This window comes from Suricata suricatta, chromosome 10, assembly GCF_006229205.1.
Source record: "Suricata suricatta isolate VVHF042 chromosome 10, meerkat_22Aug2017_6uvM2_HiC, whole genome shotgun sequence".
In the NCBI taxonomy this organism is placed as follows: domain Eukaryota; kingdom Metazoa; phylum Chordata; class Mammalia; order Carnivora; family Herpestidae; genus Suricata; species Suricata suricatta.
Window position 1 is genome coordinate 91306563 of NC_043709.1, and position 23642 is coordinate 91330204.

At 38.3% G+C, this 23642-nt stretch overlaps 1 protein-coding gene and 1 pseudogene across 2 annotated transcripts in view; both read left to right on the forward strand.

Moving 5' to 3' along the window:
* GUCY2C (guanylate cyclase 2C) overlaps positions 1-23642 on the forward strand; it is a 113818-nt gene that overhangs the window by 23031 nt on the left and 67145 nt on the right. The window contains exons 3-4 of one of the 2 annotated variants that reach the window (XM_029955695.1): positions 10653-10796; positions 21388-21552. In XM_029955695.1, coding sequence (XP_029811555.1) covers positions 10763-10796; positions 21388-21552 — 199 coding nt within the window. In that variant the 5' untranslated portion in view covers positions 10653-10762. Of the gene's footprint in view, positions 1-10652; positions 10797-21335; positions 21553-23642 lie in introns of those variants that run through there. The other variant, XM_029955694.1, reaches the window with a different exon arrangement.
* LOC115305759 lies at positions 22775-22986 on the forward strand (annotated as a pseudogene).

Consider the following 23642-nt stretch of genomic DNA (forward strand, 5'->3'; position numbering starts at 1 on the left):
CATTAACTAAGCTAGGTTTATTCTTGCCTTGACAAAGTTGTTTTGACAGTTAATAAGTAATTCTAGATATGAATTATGTAAGTAACTTTCCACAACACATTTTGCTGTGAAATCAAAGCTTCCATCACTTACCTTAATTTGACTCTGGAAAATCAGAAGCTTAGATAGCTAAGTATGAAGTTGTCTTGCTTTTCCTTTCATCTTCTAGTTGTTGCATTATTGTTATCCTGTTGATATAAAATGTGTTTTCTGTTTCATATCTAAATTAGACTAAATAATAGAATTTCTTGACAAAAGAAGAGACTTGCATTATTCACAATTCAAGCGCTCCTTCCTTAATGTACAGAAGGCACACAGATAAATATGTATTGTACACTTTCGTTATTTATTCCCTTTCTTTTTAATGCTCATACACACAGAACAGCTTTGCACTGGGCTGAAAACACCACTTAAGGCTAACCACCTTCCTTTTTCCCCTCACAAAATTGGATGGCAGCTCCTGCCATATCAGGTCATTAACTGTTTATTGCTCAGTTAATTGAGTGCTGTATAAAAATGAGCTGGCCCAGGGAGGAAAAATTATCTGGTCTTCCCACCTAGGCAAGCTATGAACTAAGGATCTGGAAACCAATATAGTCCTGGTGTAAAAGAAGAAAATTACAGACAAAATTCAATGGTAGACTTTTACTTTCAGGAAGATAGGATAGAATGTACTTGTACTTATTTCTCCTGGTAAGTACACCAAAAACCGTGGACATTATATATAAAACAAGCAAAAGAAGACTCTGAAAGGTGAAGAGAAAAAGATGGATTAAACTTTAATTACAATACTGCTTATAATCATGCAACAAAGACTTTGGTGTAAATCTAACACATGTTACTTGTAGGCTGAAAACTATAAAACTCTAATGAAAGAAATCAAGTAAGATCTAAATAAATGGAGAGATATATCATATTCATGGATTGGAAAATGCAACATCTTAAAAGTACCAGTTCTCCTCAAACCTGAAAGACAGGTTTCGTGCAATTTCTATCAAAAGTTTAGCAAGATTTTTTGAAGGCATAAACACTATTACTTTACATTTTATGTAGAAAGATAAAAGAACTACAACAGCTAAGACAATTTTAAAAAAAGAAAAAAGGGAGGAAGAAGCAGTCTGTGAAATTTCAAGATTTACTGTATAAGTGCAGTCATCATGACTGTTTGTCATAGGCAGAAAGATAAATCCATCCATCACTACAACCAAACAGAGAATCCAGAAATAAACCTACACAAATATGGTTTTTGGCAAGAATGCAAAAGCAATACAATGAAGGAAAGATAGCCTTTTCAACAAATGGTATGGGAACAAGTGGACAATCTCAGGCAAATGAATGAACGAACATCATGACCCTCTTTCTCAGTGGCACTTATGAAAAAAATTAACTCAAAATGGATCATCAACTTAAGCATAAATTTAAAAGTATAACACTACTAGAAAAAAAAAACTTAAGGGAAAATCTTTGGGATCTACAGCTCGGCAAAGAGATCTTAGATGCAACACCAAGTGTTATCCATAAAAGGAAAATTCCATAAACTGGACTTAAGCGAGTTTAAAACTTCTTCTGTTAAAGATCCTTTTAAAGAGGATGAAAGGAAAAAGCTACAGAATGGGAAAAATATTTTCAAACCACATATTTGACAGAAGAGTAATATGTAATATATAAGGAACTCTCAAAATTCAACTATAAAATTATAGATAATACAATTAGATCATGGGCAAAAGACATGAACAGACATTTCACCAAAGAAGATATGCAAATAGAAAATTTACATATGAAAATATGTTCACCATCAGTAGCTATTAGAGAGATGAAAATTAAAGCAACAATGAGCTGTTACTACATACCAGTTAGAATGGCTAAAACTAAAAATAGTGACAACACTAAGTGCTGGTGAGGATGTAGAGAAATTGGATCACTAATATATTGTTGATGGAAGTATAAAGTGGTATAGCCATTCTAGAAACAGCTTGGGAGTTTCTTACAAAACAAAATATGCAACTACTGTGCTACCCAGCAGTTGTACTCATTGACATTTAAGCCAGAGAAATGAATATTGATAAGCACACAAAAACCTGTACGTGATAGCAGCTTTTCTTGTGATAGTTTAAAACTGGAGCAATGCAGATATCTTTACAGACAAATGGTTAAGCAAAGTATGGTACTATACCATGTTCAGCAGTAAAAAGAATAAACTAATGTACACAACAGCCTGTGGAAATCTCCAGAACATTATGCTGACTGAAAAAATAATCCCCAAAGCTTGTATACTGTATATCTCCACTTACATAACACACTTGAGATAACAAATATAAAAGCTAAGAACATATTAGTGGGTATTAGAGGTTAGCATGGGGTAGAGGTGAGGTGGTGGGAGGGAAGCGGAAATGGCTATAAATGGGCACCTTAAAGGATCCTTGTTATGATAGAAATGTTATATTTTGACTGCCTCAGTATCAATATCCAGGTTGTGATACTCTACATCGTTTTAGAACCACTGGATAAACTGGGTAAAGTGACCAATGGACCTCTCTGTATTATTTCTTATGACTGCTTATGAATCTTCAATTGCCTCAAAATAAAAAAGTCTAATTAAAAAAATAAAAATAATGTAAGAATGCTTTTTAAATATGTTCCAGATTAGTAGTGCCTCTAAGACACCTGCGAGAAGAAAATGCAAAATAATCTCTAGGTTAATACGCTTCCTATATAAGCCTCAACAAAGTTTTAGAGACAAATTTCCCACCATCAGTGAGATACCAGTAGAAAATCACTAACCACACACAAAAATACAAACCACATCAACAAGGGTCAGAAGAAACAATTGGTAGAATTAGGCCATAAAGTTTAAGATAGTGGATTTAGCAGTTACAGAACATGTGATAAGTGAATGTATTATGTTAAAATAATAAAAGGGTTTGAAAGCATGGTAAAGATAACATATACTATCAAACCTTAGTAAATTACGGGGGGGAGCTAAAACATATAAAAATTAAAAATATAGCTTCTAAACTTAAATTCAAAGGACAGTTTAAGCATTTCTTTGGAATAGCTAAAAGAAGATTTGGAGAGCTAGAAGATAAATCTGAAGAAACTATCCAAAATGCAGCACAGATATGGAAATATCAAACAATAGGAGAGAGATATTAAGAATCATAGAAGGTAGGGGTGCCTGGGGGTGGGGTGTCGACTCTTGATTTCAGCTCAGGTCATGATCTCACGGTTGCAAGGTTGAGATTGAGTGTGCTTGAGATTCTCTCTCCCTCTCCCCCGCTCTGCCCTTCCTCTACTCGTCCTCTCTCTCTTTCTCTCTTTTTCAAAAGAAAAAAGGAACCATAGAAGGTAAAATGAGAAGATAAACCTCTAGTAGACTTTAAAAAGGGAAGAATGGAGAGAATGAGAATCTTTGAAGAGCTAATAGCACTATCCAGAAATTATCCAAGAAACCAGTCTTCATGATCAGAATTATCAGTAAATCCCAAATAAAAAAAATAAAAGGAAATAACCTAGAGCTTTGTGGTAGAAGTGTGGAACCCTAAAGATAAAAAGACAATTTTTAAAAACCTTTAGAAAGAAAATAACAAAGAATCAGGGTTAGACAGAGGACTTCTTGGCAGAATCAGTGGAAGCCAGAAGACAGCAGATTACATCTTCAAAGTACTGTCACCCTAAAATTGTCTAGCTGGTGAAAATTATCTTTAAACTTCTAAAAAGATTCTTAACATAATTCTTAATAAGAACAAGGTAATTAGAACTCTAACAAAATATGATTTCTCACCTGTTAACCTAAAGTGTAAAAGCTGAACAACAGATTCTATATGAGGATCTGTGAAGAACTAGGTATTCTCACAAACTATGAGTAATCTAGCAATGTTCCCTAAAACTATGCTTTGTATTTACTTTTTGTCCAAATATCTCCCTTCTGAATATCTCTTTCTCATAAGCACTGATCCAGCTGTACAATAACATGTGTATAAGGCTGTTCCTTGTACCAGTATTTTTAATAGTCAAAGATTGGGGAAAATCCATTGTTCAAAACATAGAAGGCTGCCTATATAGATGAAAAATCTATAGGATGAAATACTGTGCAGCTATTTAAAAAATAAAAGACTGAAGAAGATCTCTATGCACAGACGTGGAGTACTTCTAGGATTTTTACCATTATGTAATGTTGGTAGATGAGAAAGAAGGTTATATAGGAATATGTATATGCATCGATGCATTTAAAAATCTGGAATGATTAAAGTGAAATTAATAAAAATTCTCACCTGTGCAAGGTAGATGGAACAGAATAGAGGGGGGACACTGATTAGAATAAAGTCATATAGATCTTCTTATATTTCATTGCTTATTTCTTATTGATTTGTAGAACCGTTTGCAATTACGCATAATACACTTATTTTTCTTAGTTGTATTTTCAGTCTCTTTGTAGTGTACTTGATGAACAGAAGTTCTTAATTCTAATGCGGGAGGAAAAACTAGCTTTCCCTTTGTGATTTTTAAATTTTTGTATTTGTTTTACAAAACACCCTCCATGAACATTTAAAAACAGATCATTCCGGTCTTTTATACGACCTCAAAGAATAGAAAAAGAAACAATACTCTTCAATGCATGTTATAAGATTAGTATAATCTTGGCATCCCAAACCAAACAAAGGCAGTCCTTTCTTATATTATGAAGGTAAATTACAGACCAATATCATTCAAGATGTACTGCAAAAATCCAAATCCAAATAAATATTAGCAAACAAACCTAACAATATATAAATAAGAAAATAAATATATCATGACCCAGTGGGGTAAATTTGAAGAATGCATGACAAAATATGCTAATATAATGTTCTCATTAAAAAATAAAAGTAAGAGCACCTGGGTGGCTCAGTCAGTTGAGTGTTGGACTCTTGATTTCGGCTCAGGTTGTAAGGATGCAGGTCTGATGCAGGTTTCCCCTCTGACCTTGAAGGCCAGCTAACACCATTAACATTTCTGGGGGCGGGCCTAAAGATGGAGGTTAAGACTAGTCACGCCCTACCTGAGGGTCCTGGGTCCACTCTGTAATTGGTTAAAGTTACTGTCAATGATGTGATGCTATATTGATTGGACCCCTGTACCCGTGTCACAATTTCCTGTAACTCCCCCTTCCCAAACGCATAAAAGGCCCTGCCCCGCCATGTTCGGGGCTCGCTCCACGTGGATCCAGTGTGTTGTTGAAGTCTGTGAGCCCGAGTTTAGGCTGGCCAGCCCTAAATTCCTAATAAAGCCCTTTGCCTTTGCATGCGTGCTTCGGCCTCCCTGGCGGTCTCTGGTTTTGGGGGGCGATATTAAAATCTGGGTACAACAAGGTCATGATCCCAGAGTCATGGAATCAGGTCACATGTCGGGCTCCATGTTCAGCATGGAGCTTGGGATGTGTTCTTTCTCTCTCTCTCTCTCTCTCTCTCTCTCTCTCTCTCTCACTCTCTCTCTCTTTCTTTCTCTCTCTGTGTCTCTGTCTCTGTCTCTGCCTCTCTCTCTTCCTCCCCCTCTGCCCCTCTCCTGCATGCTCTCTCTCTCTTAAAAAACACAAATAAGTAAATAAAAATAAAAGTAGAAAGCCTTGCTTTTGATCATTTCAGTAGATGCAGAAAAACAATACAGCAGATGCAGAAAAATGATACAATTAAAGCATTCTTTTATGATCAAAATCTTAGAAAACTTGAAATAGAAGGAAATATCACTTATAAGAGAATCTGAATAAAACAACACCAAAACCAAAACCCTTAGAGTGAGCATCACACTTAATGGTAAACATTTTTTTTTAATTTTTGTTTATTATTGAGAGATAGAGGCAGAGCATCAGCATGGGAGGGGCAGAGAGAGGGGGAAGACACAGAATCTGAAACAGGCTCCAGGCTCTGAGCTGTCAGCACAGAGCCTAACGTGGGGCTCAAACTGACAAAGTGCGAGATCATGACCTGAGCCGAACTCAGACGCCTAACCAACTGAGCCATCCAGGTGCCCCAATGGTAAAATTTTAAAAAGCATCATCTTTAAAATAAGAAACATAATAAGATATATACTGTTAGGTCAAAACAGGAAAGAAGAAAGGAGGGGAAATAATATAAAAACTGTCTTACCTTCCCACCTAAGCAAACTAAAATGCAGTCTCCCTACTGTTTAAAACAACACAATAAAGAGGCTCAATCGGTTAAGCGGTTAAGCCTCTGATTCTTGGTTTCAGCTTAGGTTATGACCTCATGGTTTGCTGCACTGGGCTCTGTACTGACAGCGCGGAGCCTGTTTGGGATTCTCTGTCTCCCTCTATTTCTGCCTCTCCCTGATTTGTCTCTCTTTTCTCTTTCTCAAAATAAATAAACATTTAAAAAAAGAAGAGAAAAATATTTAGCAAACAGTGTTTTTGTATACTGAAAATTTATTTTATCTACTACATTATTAGTATGTAAAAAAGAGTTTAACACATTATCAGATACAAGATCAATATAAACACCTTTTCATTTCTGTCCATAAACAATTATAGATTTAAAAAAATACAGCTTAAGGGCGCCTGGGTGACTCAGTCAGTTGAGTCTCCAACTTTGGCTCAGGTCACGATCTCTCGGTCTGTGAGTTCAAGCCCCATGTTGGGTCCCATGTGCTGACAGCTCGGAGCCTGGAGCCTGCTTCGGATTCTGTCTTCCTTTCTCTGCCCCTCCCCTCCTCTGCTCACACTTTGTCTCTCTCTCTCAAAAATAAATAAACATTAAAAACTTATAATTTACTTATAATAACAAACATGTATAAATATATAGGAGTTATGGATAATTCTTATAAATAATGTACAGTATTCTTATATATATAATTGTAAAACTTCATTTAGATACATCAGTAAAGATGTTAAGTAAAGGGACAGACTTGCCATGTTCCCGAATAAGAAGTCTCATTATTATAAAGATTTCAAAAATCCCCAAGTTGAGCATGTTCATAGTTTTTAACCTTTACACTGTCCCCTAAAGACGCTATGGAAGAAACTACATTTTATTTTTTTTTAAGTAAGAAGAATTATATCAACTGTCTTTCTAGCTTCTTTATCTAAATCCTCAAATATTTTGCACTTCACTCAAGTGTAATAATGAGAAGGGGAAAAGAAAAGGACACAAGTTCTATATTAGTTTAGAGACCATATTAAACTCCGATTATAATAATATTTAAAAATTGGAGATAATTTTCAGGAGATTATGGTCATCAGGAAATTAATGCTGAAAACTATAGTAAACCACCATATAAGACTTCACACTTTTCAAATTACTGCCAAATCCACCTTTTCTTTTAATTCATCAAGATCCTTTTAAACATCCATTTATTTAATAAATATTTAGTGAATTCTAACTACATTGTTTTAGGAGATGAGGATACAGAAATGAGTTTATTCCTTGAATTCATAGAACTTAAATTCTAATGGAGGGGACTTAATTAATTAACAAGATAGTATTAAATGATAACTTTTATAAAGAAAATAAAACAATGATGTAGTAGAGAATGAGTAGGGGAAAGAGGTGTTTTTTAAACTGAGCAATCAAAAGAAATGCCTCTAGGAAGTGGCATTTGAGCAGAAATCTGATGACAGTAAGGACACTGTGCTAGGGAGAGTTGGAGGCGAAGGAACAGCTAATACAACACCCTTAATTGGGTGGAACTTTCTCACCGAGGCAGAAGGTGGTAGGAGGTGAGACCTGCAACATGGCAGGATGATTACCGCGCAGAGTGGTGGTTCTCAAGGTCTGGTGCATTGGGGTGAGGGCCCACCAGACACTTGAAGGGGTCAGCAAAGGCACAACTATTCTCATAAGAATACTAAGATGTCATTTGTCTTTCTTCTTTTCTCTTTTGTTGACATTGGTGTTAATAGCTCAAAAGCAATGGTGGGTAAGACTACTGTAACAGCACAGATCAAGGCACCAGACTACACTAATAGCTATTATAGATATGCTGTTTGTTTTCCACCTCACATGTGGAGATTGATTGATATTTATTTAATGTTTATTTTTTTGAGAGTGAGACAGCGTGCAAGTGGGGGAGGGGCAGAGAGCGAGGGAGACACAGAATCCAAAGCAGGCTCCAGGCTCTGAGCTGTCAGCACAGAGCCTGACCCTGGTGGGGCTCCAACTCACAAACTGAGATCATGACCCGAGCCGAAGTTGGACGCTTAACTGACTGAGGCACCCAGGCATCCCTCACATATGGAGATTTATTAATTAAGTGAACACTTACCAGCAGAGGAGGCAAAACTGTTGGATGAAGTCCAACTCTGGCCTCCACTCAGACCTCCATAGTTTCATCCTTTTTTTTTCCCCCCTGTTGGTCTATCCTAAAGCCCTCAACTGTCTCCATCCTTCACCATGCGTTTCATATGTTCCAATTTGGGAATTTCTTTCTCTTCATCGGAGTATACCATTTCAGAAGCCCTTCAACTTGAACCAGGGGAATTTGAAATATGTATCTCAAGTTAGTTTAAAACTAAACTCAAGTTTCCACACATCCTGAGTGCCAGTTTTACAGCCATAAATAACACCAAGAAGACTGACACGAAAACTTGATGGGACTTCCTCCATTTCTCATGATAAAGTTCCAACCTTGTGCGTCATTGTTTTCGTTCCTGCTAATTTCATGCTTATGTTTTGTTTCAATCTACCCTAAAGCTATCTGAATTTTTGCCAAGAGTTCTTCCTGGCTTTCACATTCACATCTTCAGAATGATTGTGTTTTCTTTCCAGACAAATCTGCAGTTTTGTACTTTGTTTTATTGTCTCAGCTTCTGTTTCTCTGGCAAACGCTGTAAACACTCTTGCTTTTTAGTTCACAAGGATGTTGTGGGTGCCAGCTGTAAATGGGCTTGGCTTATTTCTCACTGTGTATTTACACCCTTCCTTATCAGGGTCATTTAATCACTACGTGGATCTGTTTGAGACCTGAGAGAAAAGAATACTGGCTCTGAAATTAAAAAAAAACCACACACACACAACTGTAAAGTCAAAATTGATGTTTCAATCTGATAGCAAAACTGTAAAAGTTCTTTGAAGTTGTGTTTTTGTTTTTGTTTTTGTTTTTTTGAGAGAGTGCACCCAAGCAGGGGAGAGGGGAGAAGAATCTTCAGCAGGACCCAAGCTCAGCATGGATCCCAATGTGGGGCCTGATTCCACGACCCTGGGATCATGACCTGAACCAAAATCAAGAGTCAGACACTCAACTGATTGGGCCACTCAGACGCTCCAGTTCTTTGCAGTTTTTTAAAAAAAATACATGTGTACAATATGGTTCCATTTAATACATTTGATATGTTGTGTCACTGGGCAACTAATTTTTACGTTATTGAAAGATTAAGAAGACACTTTTCCTCCTTGATCTTTTTATCATATTAAATCCAATCCTATTTTCTCAGGCATTTGTTCATCCTTCAAATAATTTTGCCAAATTTTAAGCATTTGACAAATTAATTTTTCCTCATCTACAACATGAAAAGAAATATCTTCCACTATATATTTTATAACTTCTGTTTCATTTCCTCACACTTATCCTTTGGGTTCACTTTAAATACACTTCAGACAATAAGGAAGTATATCTAAATAAATGTGGTTTAAACTTTTGTTCCTGTGGTAGATATCCATATATTTGTTTTAGGGATAATTTCTAAATCATGTGTAGCTATATAATCATGTCTTGGATACAACTGAAATTTCTTCCCACTACCATTCTTTTCTAATTAGTAAATTTGGCATGTACTTACAATTTTCAATTAATTTCATTTAAATGCAATTTTAAAAATTATTTTTAGAGCGAAGGTGCATGAGTAGGGGAGAGGACAGAGGAAGCGGGGGGGAGAGAGAGAGAGAGAGAGAGAGAGAGAGAGAGAGAAAGAATCCTAACAGGCTCCATGCTCAGTGCAGAGCCTGACATGGAACTCAATCCCACAATCCTGGGATCATGACTGGAGCAGAAATCAAGAGTCAGATGCTCAACTGACTGAGCCACCCAGGCACTCTAGTTAAAAATAAGTTTTAATTGAAGTTAGAAGAGAAATACCTACTGTGCACAAAAGTGGCACAAAGGTAGGAGTACTAAACTCTGCCATTTCGAGAATGGCATAGAGGAATAACAATAATGCTGTTGAGTATTGAGTGTGTGACAAGAACTTCCTAACACCGCTTTAGTTAACCCACACTTCTCCACACTGGAATCTGCAACATTCACAGCAACGGTAACTTAATTTTTACTTATTATTGCTCCTCTGAGTGTTTCTAAAAGTTGTGGGCACGTCTCGCATATTGTCCAATAAGCCAGCGTGTGCTGGGTACTGCTACAGGCCCACAGTGCATGAGGGTCTCCAGTGGGTCCTGCCTTCTGGCAGGTGCCATTTGCTAACACACAGAAGTCCCTCTCTGGGTGCTTCCACAGCTCCGGCGGGCCCTGACACAGCCATGCAGGATCCTGCAGGTGCCAGAGCAGGGTGCCAGTCTTTGACCACATGGGGAATAGCATCCCTCTCCTTTCTGTGATGGGGTCTATGAGAGGGCCACTGGACAACGTTATCTGTGACTTAATATTCTACTAAGCGCTGTTGCACTTTTTCATTCCAGGCCTTGTTCTCCTCTGAACTAAAACATGCATTCATGGGCCAAACCAGAAACGGATTTGAGTAATATGACAACTAAGCTCTCCATTTCAAAGCTTGGCAGTATCCCTGGGAATGGAATACCTCCAACATGGCTCTTCAGCACCAGGTAAGTGGATATTGTTTGGGCAAACCCCATCAATCATCTGGCACATCTGTCCACGTCCAAACTCCAAGGGTCGCAGGTTGGGCTTATTGGCCAGAAGAGAAATTAAATTTATTTTAAGAATGAGAAAAAAAAAAAAAAGATCAGCAAATGTAGGTAATCTGTCCAAGTTCATATGCATGGCAAATAACCAAAACAAGATCCAAAATCCAGCTGCAAGTTTTGTGGGTTTTGTTTAAGAATATCAAACTACTTCCTGGAACTCTGCTTTATCTCAGATATACCATTCTGTTCTTTAAATGCTTTTCCTGCCTTTCCAACTACCTGCTAAGGAGGCACCAATAAATGAAACTGGCAATCTCTGTTCATTAATTTACACTTCAGGGATTTGGTCACTGTCGTCTTTCCTTCTTTCCCAAGCTATTATTTTAAACTATATAACAATAAGGAAGTAATCCTACAGCCACCCCAGGAAGAAAAAACAAGAGTAATATTTGACTTCTCTGTAGGAAAATACAGTTCCTTTTTCAGGATTAAAATATCAGCCCCATTAACCCCTCTTTGGCAGCCTAGGGAATGGACTGTGCCTTTTTTCTTCTGTTGTGTTTGCGGTAATAGAAGACAAACCAAGCTATTTCCAGAACACAGAGAACTTTATTATAACTGAGATACACTACCGCTGTCTCCAGCATTTACCTCCCATAGTATATAAACACAGCCACCTGGACAGAGGAGCAAATCCAGGAGTCATTAGGAAATTTAAGATTTCTAACTTCCCCTGGCAGGTATATAACAACCGATGCCAGTCCTTCCTGAGCACAGAGGAATACGGAACAACATGGACTTGGGGAGGTGGAAGAGGAAGACATTGCTCAAGGATTAAACAGAGTTTCTCTTAGAATGGGGAAGGGGGTGATGGTCATGGAGGGGGGGCCTTGTGGGGAGAAGCACTGGGTGTTATATGGAAACCAATTTGACAATAAACTATTACAAAAAAAAAAAAAAAAGAATGGGGAAGGGGGAAGACTCCATGAAAGGAGAAATACACTGGTCAGCCTGAAGCATGCAGGCACTGGTGCTAGATTTGGATACGCAGTCCTCATCTACAAGAGTGATTCAGGTATCAGTAGGGTCGCTCTACCTTGTGATCTAGATAAGATTATTTTGAATCTCCTATTTGTAGAAAGTTCAAAATTCCTCCCCAGTATTTCATTAAGTCCTTAGGTGTTGGGCTGTGATCATCTCTGACTTCAGACTCCAGCATCTGCCAATCATCTAACCATCCTGTTTCTGTTCTTACCCCATCAGTCTGGACGCAGACCCACGCACCTTCCGTAATCCCCACAAATTAGGGGAGCTGTGTACGGCAGAGACCTGACTGAAGGATAAGGAAAAGCTACCCAGTTTTATCAATTGTATTCTAGTAGAATACAATTATCACAAAAGCGGACGTTTGTTCACTCATGCTCTAGCTCCGGTGCTGAAAACAGCTGAGAGAACGCTCAGTGAATATCAGTTGTATGGATAAAATACGGCATCTTTTCCTCAAAGAAAATATACAAGCAACTTCCATTTATTTTAGACATCATTGTTATTTTTCTTTAAATGTTTGAGAGATTGAGAGAGAATGAGTGGGGGAGGGGCAAAGAGAGAGGGAGACAGAGGACCCAAAGCGGGCTCCACGCTGTCAGTCAAGAGCCCAGTGCAGGGCTCGAACTCACCAACTGTCAGTCAGATCATGACCTCAGCTTAACTGACCGAGCCACCTAGGCGCCCCTACACATATTTGTTCTGACAGTTCAGCCCTGTCACACTAGGCTTTCTCACTGGCCACTTCTTTCAATGTTGCTGCCAGCCTCCTGCCATCTTCTGGTTCCTCTTTCCCTCTTTTCTTACCATCACTCCTCCTCACTCTCCATTTCCTGGGTTGACCCTGGGAACTTCAAATTTTCCTCATTTTATTATATAAAGCAATTTGTATTTCCCTATGTTTAGCTCAGAAGGTTTGTATATCCAAAACCATTTGAGTCCTCAGCAAAACCTCATAGCCTTATGGTTTTACAGAATCCTTCTGGCATTCCATTATCCCATGTGAATGGGACCAGGAAGTATTTGCTGTGCAGGAAAAAAAAAATCAATGAGGGCAGGAATTATTAAAAATTATTTAAAATTATATATTTATACCTTAAATTTTTAATTTTATGTCAAAGCATATTAATCTTCATTTATTTACCACTTGTTTAACGTTAGGCCCAGGAATTTTCATTGAGCAGAGTCCCCTGCATGGAGCTCTGAATCAGCTTTCTTAACTCTACCAAACTCCTAGAGGAAATTCTACTATTTTTGGTGTTTGCTGTTTGAAGACAATTGACAAAGTCTCTAACGGAAGATTATTTTTATATTTTTTATGTTATTCCTCAATGTTTTATAGCTGTTTTGCCACAGCATTTTTTTTTTAGTAATTTGCTTTTAAGGTTTCTAATATTTTTCACATATATTTTTATCAGATTAGATAACATTTAACTGAGGGCATAACTTCTTAAATAAATGTGGCAAATTTGGACAAAATACAAGAGACCCTTGGTAAGCAAACAGCTTAACTACAGGGAGCAGAAGTGCATGTGACTACGTGCTCTGGGCATTTGGTATGTGTTTTAGTTTATCTGAGGAGTCTATTCAGTCATCAGTTAAAAGTAAGCCTTCACGGTAGCCATTTTTCCTCAATAAATCCAGATCAGAATTTCTAACTTTGTGCTTAGTTTAAAAAAAAATCATATTTTAATTCCCTTAGTTGGTAAAATTTTTTCTGAAAAATTCATTTTTCCATCTCCACTGAGAAAACAAGGCAGAGAAACCCTCAGGTTGCTGTGGGACACAGAGATGAGGGGCCCCCCCTGGCCGGAGGGGGAGAAAGGGAGCCTATTAGGAAGCATGCAAGAGAGACCCAAAGTATTGCTAGAAATGAAAGAGTGGTCCACGCAAGCAGCTTATTCCCACATGGAGTAACTTCCCTTCCTTCTCTGAGAGGTTTTGTTGAGGACTGTGTCTTTAAATCTGCTGACTTAGGTGTTTTATTATTTGCTTTTCACCCTTGAAACTCTCCCAGCAAACCTGCCTCCCTTTAGATATGATCTACATGCTATTAGTTTTAGGATCCAGGAAGGGCAATGATCTTGCGTCTCCATGTTTGGAAATCTTTTCCTGCTTACATGGGGTAATCGGAGGACTCCAAGAACTGGGGGTATCTCCTATCTTCATATCTGAATTAAAAGCACCAGGCAGGTATCTACCTCATCCACCTGCTGGACCTGGCTTGCTTGCACGTTTGCCATTTCCAGACCAAATTAAACGAAGAAGAAAGTCTCCTCTTTCTGCTACCACAGGAAGTGGCAGTCGCAACAAATTAAAAGTTAGAAAACCGCTGGTGGAGTCCAAGCTTGGCTACCAAATGTGCAACATATAAGATCATGACCTGTAGCAAAGGTTAATCACCCTTGTGACGGCCATGTGCCTCTCTGCAGCCGGTGTTTCATTCTTCCTGACATCCACTAAGCCTCCAGGGAATACCACTCCTGACCTCCTGACCTCTCTGTCACACACCACCACCTACCCCACCCCATAAGATAATCAAAGCTGAGTTCTGTGAAGTCGGAATATCCACTCTGCTCCCTCCAGGAGACACCAACATTGAACCCACTCTATTCCACATCCACCATCCTACCAACATGGCCCTTTCTCCAGCATTTTTTTCATCTCCATACTGATATGCTATGATCAACAAATATCTCAATAGCTTCGATCTCTTCATAGGCTCTTCTCTACATCACCTGGCTATGCTGAAATTAGGAGGGGTGATAGCTTAGGGATGGGGTACACATAGGTGCAAAGGCCCTAGTAATATTTTGTATCTTATGCTATAATGTAGATTGTACCATGCCCTGAGGGGGTCCATGCTCCCCTGAGGCCTGTACAACGGGGGGTTGACTCTCAGTGCTGCAGGATCATCAGCTGGACTAGAGGACCACTCAATTTACCTGAAGTTACCTGCGCTTCAGATTTCATAAAAAAAAAAATTGGAAGGTCACCACAACTTTGGTTGAATTCATCAGCAATTTGCATATTACATTTGGTGACTTTTAAACTGTAAATAGTGTTACTTCTGGGGAAAAGTTATAGTGCTAGCTAACACTTATTTTTCAAAACTTGAAGTTTTCCCCCCCAGCTTTACTGAGGTGTAGTTGGCAAATAAGAATTATATGTATTTAAGGTTTACAACATGATGTCTTGATATATGTATATCATTGTGAAGTCATCACCACAATTAAGCTGGTTAATATATCCATTACCACACATAATTATCATTTTCTTTCCATGTGTGTGAGTGTGTGCGTGTGTGTGTGTGTGTGTGTGTGTGTATGTGTGTGTGTGTGTGGTGAGAGCACCTAAAAGATTTATCCTTTTAGCACACTACAAGTATACAATACCATATCGTTAACGTACTTACATTGCTGTACATTAGATCTTCAAGACTTGCTCATGTTGCATAACAGGGACCTTGTGTTCCCGGACCAAGAGCTGCTCATTTCCCCCACCCCTTGGTCCCTGGAAAACACCATTCTACCCTCTGCCTCTATGAGTTTGACTATTTTAGATTCCACATACAGTGAGTTCATGTGTTTGTCTTTCCGTGTCTGGCTTATTTCACTCAGCATAACATCCTCTGAGTTCATCTATACTGTTGCAAATGGCAGGATTTCCTTCTTTCCCATGTGTGAATAATATTCCAATGTGTGTGTATATATACATACACACTTATACACTTACTTATATATATATAATGTAATAATGTGTGTATATATGTGCATATACATACATTCATATATGTGTGTGTGTATACTTATGAACATATATGTGTGTGTGTGTACACATGTGTGTGTGCACATGTATATGTATGCACAGATACATTTTAATATATACTTGTGTGTGTATATCACATTTTCTTTATCCATCAGTGGACATTTAGGTCATTGCCATATCTTAGCTATTGTGATTAAAGCTGCAGTGAACATGGTAGTGCAACTATCTCTTTGAGATGCTGAGGTCACGTCCTTTGGATATATGCCCAGAACTGGGACTGCTGGACCATAAAGTATTTCTACTTACAGTTTTGTGAGGAAACTCTATACTATTTCTCGTGACTGTACCAATTTCCATTCCCACCAGCAGTTTACAAGCACTCCCTTTTGTCCACATTCTTCCTCGCACTTGTTATCTCTTGACTTTTTGGTAGTAGCTGTTTAAAAAGATGTGAAGTGGTATTTCAATGTGATTTTGATTTGCATTTCCCTGATGATTAGTAATGTTGGGAAACTATAACTGTTAGCCATTTTTAAATAAATTTATTTATTTATTTATTTTGAGAGAGAAAGCACAAGTGGGGGGTGCAGAGAGAGAGGGAGAGAGTGAATTGCCAGCAGTGTCCCCACTGTCAGTGCAAAGCCCGATGTGGGGCTCGAACTGTGAGATCATGACCTGAGGCAAGGTCAGATGCTTAACTGTCAGATGCCACTCAGGCACCCCTGCTAGCTATTTTTATGCCTCTTTTTTTTTGTTTGTTTAAAGGAACTCTATATTCAGATCATTTACCCACACTTTTTAGGTGTGATTTAGTGTTTTTAATCCATTTATCCTGTCATAGATAAAAACTACCAACTGTAGATAAGGAGATATATGGCATCAAAGCTGAATAATGAATGCAGCCATTCCCTGCATTGGGCCAGCAGTTCTGGGGGAGATTGAGGACCAATCTCTTGGCCCCCTCTGCTGTGCAGAGTTCACTGAGAGGATCTTGTCTCCGGTTACTCAAAGGCAGACTTCTGGGATGAATGACAGCCTGATCTCTTTCTAATCTGGTTATTTTATTTTATTTTTATATTTGTTGCTATTGAGTTTTAGGAGTTCCTTATGTATTTTTGGATAGTAACCTCTTGTCAGATGTTATGGTTTGCAAACATTTTCTCCCATTCTGTAAGTTGCCTCTTCACTCTGTTGTTTCCTTACCTATGCAGAAGCAGTTTAGTTTGATATAATCCCATTTGTCTGTTTTTGCTTTTGTTGCCTGTGCTTCTGGTGTCACATCCAAGCAGATGTATGTTCTTGGCACCCTCATCAATGATCAACCGATGGCAGTTGCATGAATTTATTCTGGATTATCTGTGTTCCGTTGGTCTACAAAGGTGGTTTTATGCCAGTGCCACACTGTTTTGATTACTATAGCTTTGCAATATATTTTCAATTCAGGAAATATGATGTCTCCAACTTCATTCTTTCTCAAGATTGCTGTAGCTATTTACTCTTATGTGGTTTAATATGAATTTTAGGATTGCTTTTCTATTTCTTTAAAGAATGCCATTGATATTTTGATAGGGATTACATTGAATCTGTAGATCATTTGAGTAGTATGGACATTTTAACAATATTAATTCCTTCAGTTCATGAACATGGGATGTCTTTCCACTTACCTGTGTCTCTGTAATTGCCTTTGTCAGTGTTTTATAATTTCAGTGTACAAATTGTTCACCTCTTTGTTTATGCTTATCCCTAAGTATTTCGTTATTTTAGTTGCTATTATGGATGAAGTTTTTTCTTAATTTTCTTTTCAGGTAATTTCTTATTTGTGTATAAAAATGCAACTTACTTTTGTATGTTGATTTTGCATTCTGAAACTTTACTGAGCTAATTTCTTGGTTCTAATGTTTGGTTTTTTTGTTTATTAGTTTTTGAGTCTTTAGGGTTTTCTAGAAATATGATCAAGTCATCTACAAACAGATCATTTTACTTCTTTCTGATTTGGATGTTGTGCATTAATAGTGTGTGTATGTGTGCATATATATTGATCTTTTATATATGTTGATCAACATATATATTGATCTTTATCCCCAGGTTCCTGACACAGAGCTCCAAAATCCTTTGAATTTCCTGGGTGATAAGAGTGGCTGGCTTTTGTTCTAATGAAGCAATTCTTTGTGGGATCCTGAATAGCTTCAGGATGGGGGCTGATCACCAACAGACCAAGTAAAGCTATGATTAGAAGCTTGGGACTTTTTTTTCCCCAATCCCCATCCTCTAAAAAGGAGAGAGGGACTAGAGATTGAGTTAATCTCTTTATGGAGACTCACGATGAAGTCTCCATAAGAATTCTCAAAGTATAGGGTTAAGAGAATGTCTGTGTTAGTCAACACATCTACATGCCAATAAGGTGGTGCAACCCAACTCCATGGGACAGGAGCTCTTCCAGACCTCTCCTATGTATCTCTTCATCTGGCTTTTCATCTGCATCCTTTGTCATATTCTTTATGATATAATAAATCAGTAAATGTGTTTCCCTGAGTACTGTGAGTCATTCTAGCAAGTTATCAAACCCAAGGAAAGGGTTATGAGGACCCCAATTTATAGCTAATTGGCCAGGATTACAGGTGACAGCATGGGGCTTTTGACTGGTATATGAAGTTGGGGCAACAGTCTTGCAGGGTTGAGCTTTTAGCCTGTGGAATCTGATACTATCTCCAGGTAGATAATGCCGTAACTCAGGAGCTATGATGTCTCCAACTTTGATCTTTCTCAAGATTGCTGTAGCTATTTACCATTGTTACAGTTTATCCATTGTAATGCTCACTCTTTCGCTTATTTTATTTATATGGGTCCTCTCTCTTTTTTTCTCATTTTCCCCTTGTTTTATTCCTTATTTTTCCTATAATTATAGGGCACTTATCTAATATAAGAGAATTGCTTGATGTATGGAAAACCCACAGATCTGGTGTCAGAAGTGAAGTGTGGGAGTACTGTGAAAAAGGAGAAATACAAGGGAGTTTTTCTTTTACAGATGCCTTTACTTTCTTTTTCTTGCCTAATCGCTCTTTGTAGGACTTCCATTGCTATTTTGAAAAGAAGTGGCAAGAGTGGGCATTGTTGCCTTGTATCTTCAAGAGAAAGCTTTCTAGTTTTCCCTATTGAATATGTTAGCTGTGGGATTTTCATAGATGGCCTTTACTGTGTGAGATTTTCACAGATGGCCTTTCTTTTCCCTGTTTTAATTGAGAATTTCAATCATAAATCAGTGTACTTTGCCAAATGCTTTTTCTGCATCTATTGAGATGGTCATATTTTTCCCTTTCATTTGGTAATGTGGTATATCACATTGGTTTCAATATATTGAACTATCCTTGCATCTCAGAGATAAGTTCCATTTGATCATGGGTATGATCCTTTTACTTTGCTATTGAACTCAGTTTGCTAGTATTTTATTGAGGATTTTTCACCTATGTTCATCAAGAATGTTGGTCAATAATTTTCTTTTTGGATCTCTTTATCTGGTTTTGGTATTAAGTTGATGCTGACTTCATAAAATGAGTTTGGAAGTGTGCTTTCTTTTTCTATTTTTTGAAGGAGTTTTAAAAGGATTGGTATTAATTCTTCTTTGAATATGTGGTGGAATTTACCCATAAGGATACTTGGTCCTGAACTTCTTTGTTGAGGTTTTCAGTTGCTGATTCAATCTCTTTATTTGTTATTTCTTTCAGGCTTTTAATTTTTTCTTCATTTAGTTTTAGAAGGTTGGATGCTTCTAGAAATGTATGCAGTTCTTCTAGGTTGCCCAATTTGTTCGTGTAAAATTGTTTATAATTGTCCCTTATGATCTTTTTATTTCTGGGCTATCCATTGTAATGTCTACTCTTTTACTTCTTATTTTATTTTATGTTATATATTTAAAAAATTTTTCATGTTTATTTAATTTTGAGAGAGAGAGAGAGAGAGAGACAGAGTGTGAACGGGGGAGGGGCAGAGAGAGAGAGGGAGACACAGAATCTGAAGCAGGCTCCAGGCTCTGAGCTGTCAGCACACAGCCTGACATGGGGCTCGAACTCACAGAGTACAAGATCATGACCTGAGCTGAAGTTGGTCGCCTAACCAACTGAGCCACCCATGCACCCCATTACTTCTTATTTTAGTCATATGGATCTTCTCTCTTTTTTCCTTAGCTAAGAGGGCTTGTCAATTTTATCTTTTCAAAAAAACCAATGTTTAGTTTTATTGATTTTTTTCAATTTTCTACTTATTTCTCCTCCCATCTTTAATACTTCCTTCTGTCTGCTAAGTTTGGTTTAGTTTGTTTTTCTCTCCTAGTTTCATGATGTATAGAATTAGATTGTTGATTTGAGATCTTTTTAATGTAGATGTTCATTGCTAAAACTTCCTCCTTAATACTGCTTCTGCTCCATCCCTAAGGTTTTGGTAAGGGTTTGGTTTTCATTTTTGTTTATTTCAAGATACTTTTTAAGTTCTTTAAAAATTTTTTTTAATGTTTACTTAATTTTGAGAGGGAGAGACACAGAGTGCAAGCTGGGGAGGGGCAGAGAGAGATGGAGACACATAATCAGAAGCAGGCTTCAGGCTCCCAGCTGTCAGCACAGAGTCCGCCATGGGACGTGAACCCACGAACTGTGAGATCGTGACCTGAGCCAAAGTCAGATACTTAACCAACCCAGGTGCCCCTTAAGTTCTTTTATCATTTCCACTTTTACCCAAGAGTTACGTTGTTTCATTTCCACATATTCATTAATTTTCTGTTATGTATGTATGTATGCATGCATTTATTTTGCTGTTATTAATGTCTAGTTTTATTCTGGTCAGAAAAAAATTCTTGGAATAGTTGTAATCTTTTAAAAATTGTTAAGACTCCTTTTTGTGATGTAACATGTGATATATCCTAGAAAATAAACCTTGTGCACTTTAGAAGCATATGCATTTTTCTGCCCTTGGTTGCTCATCCCAACAAGTGCCCTCCTCCATGCCCATCACCCACTTTCCCCTCCCCCCTACCCCCCCCATCAACCCTCAGTTTGTTCTCAGTACTTAAGTGCCATAATTATTTATTTAATGTGTGTCTTCACCACCTGAATGCATGTTCCATGAAGACATACACCACTTACAGCTGTTTACCTACTGCCTTGCTAACGCCCAGCACCTAGTCAAGTCTCAATAAATAGTTGCCAACTGGGTGATTGAAACAGTTCTTCTAGCTACGGATGCAGTTTCAGTGTGCAGCTATAACCTGAGCACCACATAGTTCACTATATCTGTGCTTTCCTGAAGCCCTTTGACCTTTGTTTTTCATTTTACAAATCTTTCTATGTATATACTGTACACTTTCTTCTTCCCCTTTTTCCTCTTCCCAGTGATGTGTCACAAATTGATGTATTTTTATTGGGTGAGGCCCAGGTAATCTCCCTGTTTATAACTCTGGCCTTTCTGTGAGCAAACACACAAAGTGAACTTTGGTTTATCTCCTGCCATAATGTAGCTGCTAATTGCTGGCAGGCAGGCTGTATCCCATGGTCCACGTGACCAGTGGGGCATGAGAGCGTGGGGAAGAGTGGCCTGAGGGATCCGGCCAGAGGCTGTCCAGCTGCAGTCCCTGCCTCCCTAAAAGCGCAGGGTAAAACAAGCAAGCACAAGGAGTATGATTCTGAGGTAAGCTAGTTCATGAAGATGACACTGTTGGGCTTAGTTCTGTGGTCACTGCTCCTCCATCCAGGGCTGATGTTCTGGGCCTCCCAGATCAGTCAGAACTGCAACAATGGCACCTATGAGATCACCGTCCTGATGATGAACAACTCAGCCTTCCCAGAGACCTTGGAGAACTTGAGAGAAGTGGTGACAGAAGGAGTGCAAATAGTGGAACAGCGTCTGCTCAATGCTGGTAAGAATATGGTCACAGAATCCACCTCCTCCCTGTTACCCCTTTGGGGTCAAAGGGTTGCTTGCATTCCTTGCCTAGTCATCCACTCTCCTCTACGGGCTTGTCTGACAACCCCTTTCTAATTCAAGGCAGTAGGTCCTCGGAGAGAAGGATTTAAGCCCTACTGCATTGTGCTCCGTCATTATTCACTTTGCTCTTGGAATGGCCCCAATCCAGAGAATGCCAGGTGTTCGCAGCAGTGAAGTGCCCCAGACACAACTGGATTGATGGCTCAGTGTCAAGGAGCCGTCATGTTCCTGTCTGTAACTATGCGGAGGCAATATTTGATCTGGACCTGAGAGTTCACAGGGTTACCGGTCAAGAGAGTTAAATTCAGACAGATACTGCATCTATTTCTGGGATTTTTAAAAATGTTTTTATTTTTGAGAGACAGAGACAGTGCAATCAGGGGAGGGTCAGAGAGAGAGGGAGACACAGAATCTGAAGACAGGCTCCAGCCTATGAGTTAGCTGTCAACACAGAACCTAACGTGGGACTCAAACCCACAAACCGTGAGATCATGACTTGAGCCGAAATCGTATGCTTAACCTACTGAGCCACCGAGGCGCCCCTATTTCTGGGATTTTTAATCCATCTGTTCACTCTTTACATCTCTGCTGGCTATTACTATAAGACCTAGTCAACTAAATTTGCAGCCAAATTCAGTGTCGTGGTTATTCATTGTTTCTATTAATTATTAAAATAAGCTTTATAGTATTAGATAAAATATGTAGAGTAAAGAGAAGAAATCACCCCTGATCATTTTCAGTCTCTTTGATATTTCCAGTGTCTTTTCATATGCTCTCAGTTTCTTGTTTTTAAGAACATGACTGGGATCACTATGGCCTAGCAACAATTTTCTAGGGGTGCCTGAGTGGCTCAGTCAGTTAAGCTTCCAAGTCTTGGTTTCAGCTCAGATCATGATCTCACAGTTCGTGCCCACATCAGGCTCCATGCTGGGAGCTGCTTGGGATTCTCTCTCTCCCTCTCTCTTGGCCCCTCCCCTACTCATGCTCTCTAAATAAATAAATAAACAAACAAAAAAAAGATAAACCAAACATAAAAATTTATTAAAAAAAGAAACAATTTTCTATGCTGATTTTACTTCACATTATTCTACAAATGACTCTCCTATAACTGCATTATCTTCATGTGATGGGAGTGGATATATACCTTTCTTTGGATCGCTTCTCAGCCTTTTGGCTAAGATCAAGTGTACTATTCTTGGGAGTAGATACCCTTCCAAACCATCCAATTATTCCCTACTGTTTGATTTCCTATTGTTTTTAACTTCTCATGATTATTTTAAAATACTACAATAAGCATTTTCATATATGTAGTTTTCTTCCATTCTTTGAGACTAGATTGTATAGTCTAGTAGTCAATGACTATTTCCTACATCCTAATGTTTACTTAGGGTTCTAACGAGAGTATGTCTTGATTTTTTCGATGTAACATTCTGTGCTAATCAGCTCTTTTCTAGAGCCCAAGCTGCACAGACTCATTAGGCTCATGCTTTCCTCACTGTGTAGCTAACACAAGATATACATATATACATATACCTCTGTCAAAGGCTGCACACTGTGTATGGAAGTTATTGAAGCCTCACGCTGTACATTTCTGTTCCTAGACTGGATGTGTGTGTTCTAAGAAGTTGTCATAACTAAAATTCATATGACCATTAAAAATACAGTAAAATTCTGTGGTAAGAATAGCAAGAGGTATCATACATCACTTATCTGTGATACCATTTTGCTGTGGAGTATATATGTCTTCAATCTTGTCTGAGACCAGTTCAGATGTAAATAGATGGATCTGATCTAGAGCTGTAATGGAACTAGAAGAATTTAATAAAATACCTTTATTTACTGAGACTGTGGCATCACGGAAAGAAAATTTGATTTGAAACCTGGGGACCTGGATTGGAGTCCCTGCCCCAGAGCTTTCTCTTTTTGTCACCCTTGGGGAGAGCTATTTCCCTTAGTCTCTTCGAGCCTTGGCTTCCTTGTTTATTGAGTACTCATCATGTGTTGGGTAAGATATGTAGTGCC